Source organism: Lasiodiplodia theobromae (genome assembly GCF_012971845.1).
Source record: "Lasiodiplodia theobromae strain AM2As chromosome Unknown scaffold_14, whole genome shotgun sequence".
Classification (NCBI taxonomy): domain Eukaryota; kingdom Fungi; phylum Ascomycota; class Dothideomycetes; order Botryosphaeriales; family Botryosphaeriaceae; genus Lasiodiplodia; species Lasiodiplodia theobromae.
In genome coordinates this window covers 94,369-100,710 of record NW_023336344.1, presented here as the reverse complement: position 1 = coordinate 100,710, position 6,342 = coordinate 94,369, and the positions used below count along the sequence as shown (strand labels likewise).

Here is a 6,342-nt window from a genome sequence, read left to right as displayed (position 1 = left end):
ACCTTAACACCTTGTCTGGTAAAGCTGATCCTGGTGGCTGTCCCTTAAGCTTATAATGGTGACACTACCGTCTACGTCACGCCACGTAACCGACTTTTGGGACCAGTGGTTTTCCGTGCATCTGAGCACGAGATCGCAGCATTGCGGGGGTGGTCGCCTCGAGCAACATCGCTTTGTCGCCAATTGATGGAGCATTTGCATGCTGGTGAAGGCGTGCTGCATGGCGACAATCCGGACCAATGAATGCTCGTGCCTTTGATGCAGGAGGACGCTGTCGGTGAGCCACATGGAACGAGCCGCGCGCCAATAGTTTCTGACCCGATGCTCTACTCTCATGCCCGCTACCAATAATCCGAGTTTTCCTTTCTTCACCGCGTCGTATCCCGCCTGTAAGGCTAGCAGCCAAGACCCGTATTCAGCTACCGAGACCCGCTGCCGCTGCGATCGCTCAGGGTGCTTGTTACTCTCCGATGCGACTTCGTCTCCGTCGCTCCATCTCCAATCGTGATCGCCGTGGGCCAGTGGTCGAACCTCAACACCGGTTCCGGTGACGTAAAGAGGCTATTCTTGGTAGCACAGCCTATAAGGAGGCGGAAGATCCTCACGAATACGAGCCTACCCCAGTGTTCAACATCGACTCAGATCTCCTGTGTCTTCATGCTATAAGACCTGCTAATGCTGTGTACGGTGTCGAGAAGCGAGATCGGCACCTTTCAGCCTGTGTTGACACGCCGCGTGGGAACAATCAAGATTCGTCAACTTCTTTCGGCGACAACAGACAACACACTCATACTATTCTTGGGAGCATATTCTCCACCGATGCTCTTTTTTGGAGTAGAATGCCAATGCGACAAATCAAAAATATCCTGATACATGCCATGCCCCTTGCACGGGCCTTTCTTCTCTACTCGCCAACAGGATTCATTGACAATAAGTATTTGCACTCAGCAATAGTAGACCTGACTGCAATCGTTCTATTTGCTCCACACCGCTCCTGTGGGCACAGAACTTTCGGCCATAGGAATTTACCGTGTCATGCCACTGGAGATATTTATCTCGCGATCGCGGAGGACTGCGGAGTCAAGGTGCCACTTGGATTGCCTAGCGCCCATAGAGCAAGGCGGATGACGACCGGATTCTGCACAGACGTCCATATTGCTCTCTCGCCATGGTGGATTCCCTCCTCGCCCCGAGTTGTTTTTGGTGGGCAAATCAAGGTCCAAGATAATGGAATCCGCATTGTGGGAAAGGCTCCGAACTATTGGCCATAGCGCCCGTCCCGGGACGCATTATCCATCCCGGATGACGCTCCGTAGGCCGGACGTTAGGTACCCACAGCTCGGCTACGCTTTTTCTTCAAAGCGAGCAATGTCTCGCAGGCGCACTCCTGCGTGGTCCCGAAGGCTGGAACCTGCGTACTACCGTAGCGAACGCGTCCAGCGGGGAATGTCAGCCGAGGAAAGAGAGTGTTTCCGCCCACGAGGCGCTTTTCTTCACTCACGTCTCGGTAAGCGTGCCGCAAAAGAGATGCAGGTCTTGCTGCCACCGACGACTGGACTCGAACGCTTCCGTTCCGTCTCACGCTCGTGCTGGTTACGCACCGGGAAACTGTCCCCTGCATGCGAACTCAAGAGAACCCGTTGTTTGAGACACAGCCTGCCGGCTCCTTCCCTTCGGCTGCACGCGTCCCCGCCACCTGTCGGGCTGTCCATCCTCCTTTGTGGCTGTTCTATTGTCTGCTGCGAGCTTATATCATGTGCCAGCTGATGCTGTCGCGTCTCAAATCCGACGCCCTCTGTCGGCATGCCCTTTAAATGGCTGCATTGCTGTTCCAGCAACCGCATGCATGCGCCATGTCAGAGTTCACCGGTCAGAGCCACGCTTCAAGCAACTTCAAACAGAAGAATGCCCTGCGGCTGCTAATTCGATCATGTCATGATGGTTTCGGAAAGTCTTAGTTTTATCATTACTGCCACAGACCGGTCACCCATTTCTGTTTCCAACCTCGCCCATCTTATTCATGACGCTATGCCTCATGTTCCACTGTAACTTCAGTCCATTCCTTGCGTCCTCTTCTGCCGTTTCGGCGCCTTCAATACCTGCCATCCTTTCACACTGATGCCAGCCTCGAGTTCTGCCCGTATCTCCCTCACGCGCAACCCTTTCTCAAAGAGCAGTTCCGACTTCGTGGAACAAGGCTGAACAGGTGTCAAGGGTTGGGGTAAGCACCGTTCCTAGCCCAGGCACTCCCGATGACTCTTTTCCCACTTCGGCGGAAAGAGACCATCTTTCCTCAACGTCGCACGCGTGCTTCGCAATAGGCTAATATACCTCTGGCAGCTTCACGCAAAGACTGTGCTCTTTGCTGTGCACGATGCTCGCGCATGTCCTCGATGTAGGTGGCACGCCATCCCATCTGAGTTGTGTAAAAAGCAACTCCGTCATACCAGTCATAGAAATCGTCAGCTGCAGCCTGTTCATCCATCACATGCTGCCAAGCCTGCTCGATCCCTTGCGTCTCGGCTGCTTCTCGCATTTGAGGAGTCTCTCCGGCATGATATTGTGCTGTTGGCATCTGCCTTGATTGACGCCGCCCTGTGGAAGCAGTGGCGGGCGGCTGATAAACAGGCGGGGCGGACTGATGAGGATGAGCGCTCGCAGACCGGGCATCAGCTGGAGGATACGTGGCCCGTCGATATTTGGCAAACCGATCCTCCCTCGATCGGGTTGCGTTGAAGAATCTCGCAGCCTGCTCGTCACCACGTCGATGGAATTCAGAAACATTATCCGAATCTGGCCTCAGGCGAAAGAAGAAGGGGGGTTCCTCTTGGTCGGTGGCCCCTTCTCCTCCCGTCTCCCGTTGAGTGTTCCCATTATCCTGGAAAGTAACATGTCGACGCGGCATTGTGTGTGAGGGCGGCGGCTGTTGAGGCGGCGGAGGTGGGTCCGGAGCGGTCGGGGGAACATAATGCTGAGTAGCAGGAGCAAAATGTTGCTGAGGAGCTTGGCTGACTTGAGCCCTCGAAGTACTGGCCTCTGGTGGTTGATCAGGTCTTTTGCGGTACCATCGATGCCGATGGGAAAGGATCCCTCGTAGCGGCGACTTTGAATACTTCTGGTTATCAGGCTCTCCGTGTTCGGCAGCGCCACTGTTCCCCACTGCTGGTCTGTGATAGTTCTGCTGCGCTGGCGCTTGGGCTGGTGCATTCTGTTCCGCTGTTTGATGCGCTACCTGTGGCTGTACTCCTTGTTGCTGTGTTTCGATCTCTTCTCTAGCCGGATGTTGTATGTTTGGATCCTGATGTTGCCATTCTTGTCCGGATGCGGTCCCTTCAGAAACTCCCTGTGGAGTGACCCCATTGTTGTCATGCGCTGCTGGCACATGCGTCGCTCGCGAAGCTTCAGCGCCAGTGTCCTGTCCTCCGGGAGCGGCTTCTCCAAGAACTTCAGTCTGTGGGACTTCTGCTGGCTCAGCAGCGGTTAACCCGACATCATGACCTGCAAAGGGATGTGGTATATTGTTGGGAGGACCTTGACCGCCGTTTGGGGTATTGTATTGTGATATGGTCGGTGATGGAGTCTCGAGCAATAGAATATTCTCAGGTCTTTTGCGATAACGCATCCAGCAGTAGAGGAGGATCCCGATGGTGATGAGCAGAAGCAAGGAACCAATGATTATACCAGCCTCCTGCTCATTTGATAGCCCTGGTGGGTTCTCAACAACTGGAATCCCCCCCACTGTTATCTCCACTGGAAGGGCGAGTGGAAAAGTGGGCGTATGCGCAGTGTTGTTTTGGGTTCGATTCACCTTCTCAACAACGAGGGTAAGCGGCGAGGCTGCATCGAGGTCTGCATTTGTGCTGCGCCAATTTACTGGCTCGCGAGCTGCAGCGTTGATCACAGGCATACGATCCGGGTTGGACGGACTGCTCGCAATGGGCATGTGAGCCCAACGCGTATCACTCCTTGGGTCATGATCCACTGGTGAAAGATGGGAAACAAAAGAAGGCTCTCATTCTCTTCCTGCAGCTCGTGGTTCCACGGCCCCAGCCTCGCCTTTCCCCTCTTTACATCTGCATAAGATTGCGCGAATGAGGTGGGGTGCATCGTCGCTTATGAGTGGACGTACATGATCCAGTTGTCATTGCCTTATCCTGCATAAGCGCTAGCTACTCCTGAGAAACACATGACAAGTGTTCTTTCCAAGGCTGAGTGGTGGGCCTCAATCCCGAGGCCTTCCCACGACAGCTCCATCCTCTCCATCCGTACACATACAATATCAAGCTGATTCCCCGCGTTTGCGTTTCTCCGTTTCCAGGTGGAAACACGAACAAACATGGCCCTCGAACGCACATTTGACAACGTCGCGGATCCGCAGTCGTCCGACTCACTCATCGAACTTGCAGAAGATGCGGCGGTCCGCTTCGGAGCAAATGCTCCACAGACTCTTACTGCACGCGATGAGGCGGCAAGTAAGCTTGCCAGTGAAGGCCGCCTTGGACTCGTTAAGATGTACGAAGAAGAGACACTAGGGCGACGCCTGAGCATGAAAAAATCAGAGAATGCTCGCGAGGATGAAGCCACTCTGGACAACCGGATGCGTCTGGCCCGCTACTATTCCGAAAGATATGATACCAAGAATGCCATCTCTCAGCTCCGCGCCGTACTCCGTACTCTCGAGGCACATGACCACTTGGATTGGGGCAGGATCGTTGAAGCCCGCAATGAGCTCATCTGCGAGTTGTGGATGGAAGACCAGACAGAGGTGACCTCTGAGGTGATCGAAATCAGCATGAAGACGCTTGACCAGGCTGTTCCAATATTAGGGGCGGATCACGAAAGAATGATCCATTGCCGTTATAACTTGGCCAAAGCACTTGCTGGTATCGGGCGTCTCGAAGAAGCTGTCAGTTATTTCCAAGAAAATATTGGAATCCTGGAACCTATGGGTGCTGAGGAAAGAGCATCAAGACAACTGGAAGAGGCTCTGAGCGATACGAGAGATGGTTTGGAGGATTGCCTGATGGAACTATCAAATCTGCACCGGCCGGAAAATATAACATCTGAAGCTCCACCGTCTGAAGCACTGTCGTCTGGAGTCCCATCAATCTTCCCCTTGGGGACAGTAGTGTCAGCATGGACCTCAGATACTCGCTATTCGAGAGCTGATGTAGCATCGGCTACTGAGCAACTGTGCGAAATTCTTTGCGCAGACGAAGTTTTAGTCCCTTTGTACAATGAAGCGATTCGAAGCGACGCCATAGGAGCAGAGCGATTTTGCCGCAACTTTGCCCGGCTTCTGCAGATCTGCTCAAAAGAGCTCAAAGAAGAATCTGGAGAAAATTCACAATACCTTGCAGCGAAACTTGTCGGCGCGAAGGCTAGCGAGGTGGCAGAAAAGGTGAAGTCAAGGTACACTATGGGGGATACTGGACCAAAGGTGTCGAGAAACCTTCATATACGAACACCCAACGCGAGAAGTGGCGTCTCTCTAGACAACCGTCCCAATGAGCACAATAGACCTGATGAGGTCTTCGAAGAAAATGAAATCGAGATACTTGGCCCAGTCAAAGAGTTCATAACGGATTCGATGGCTTTTCGCAATCTAAGGGCGAGTCTCGAGGCCTTTGCCAGACCGAAATCCAGTGAAGAAAACCTTGACACGTCGTCGAAATATCAGTCCCCTCCGGCTTTTTCAAATCTACATTTGGTCGGTCAAAAACAGCTCTCAGCATTGTCGGATTTTCTTGCTACCTTTGGATTTGTGAAGAAGCACTCAAGCGCTGGTACGCAAAGAATCCACTGGAGATGTGTAAGTATGAGTAAATTTCCAGAGTTTGAGTTGCTGTAAGAAAGTCACCAAGCTGACGTTTGACTAATCGAAGCGTTGTGGAACCGATATTTACGATGACTATGAAGAGCTCGCCTCAGGGGGCGAGGCTAGCTTGAAATATCTTCTCCAGGATTTGGCTTCACAGCCCATGGTAGATTCGTCTTACCTGAATACTGCCTCGAAACTGGGGAGGAGTATCTTAGAGATGGCAAGGAAGGCTTCCACCACATTGGTAAACATCACTCAGCGTTCAGAGGCTGACCAGACCATTCCCCTACATAACGACCCTTCAATTGCAAGCAGCTGTGCTGCCAGTACCCAAATACCGAAAATCGATCCGCTTTTTCTCATGCTTTGCATGAAAGACGGAAAGTTCGGAACAAGCCTGTATCAGAAAGATATTTCTGGTCTCGACAGCGACAGAAGACTCTTCGAATTTCTTCGAGATAACTACGCCCGTTATCGGGGCAACCGGGCATCTCCAATTTCTCTCAGTGCTCTTGAAGCCA

General features: G+C 52.7%; 1 protein-coding gene across 1 annotated transcript; it reads left to right on the top strand.

Moving 5' to 3' along the window:
- Nucleotides 1–4,336: 4,336 nt before the first annotated feature.
- Nucleotides 4,337–4,847, top strand: LTHEOB_5098 (TPR domain-containing protein; the record flags this gene model as incomplete). Its single annotated transcript, XM_035514205.1, has 2 exons — nt 4,337–4,777; nt 4,827–4,847. 2 exons carry the CDS (start codon nt 4,337–4,339, stop codon nt 4,845–4,847), a joined length of 462 nt encoding a protein of 153 aa, XP_035373966.1.
- Between the last annotated feature and the right edge of the window lie 1,495 nt (nt 4,848–6,342).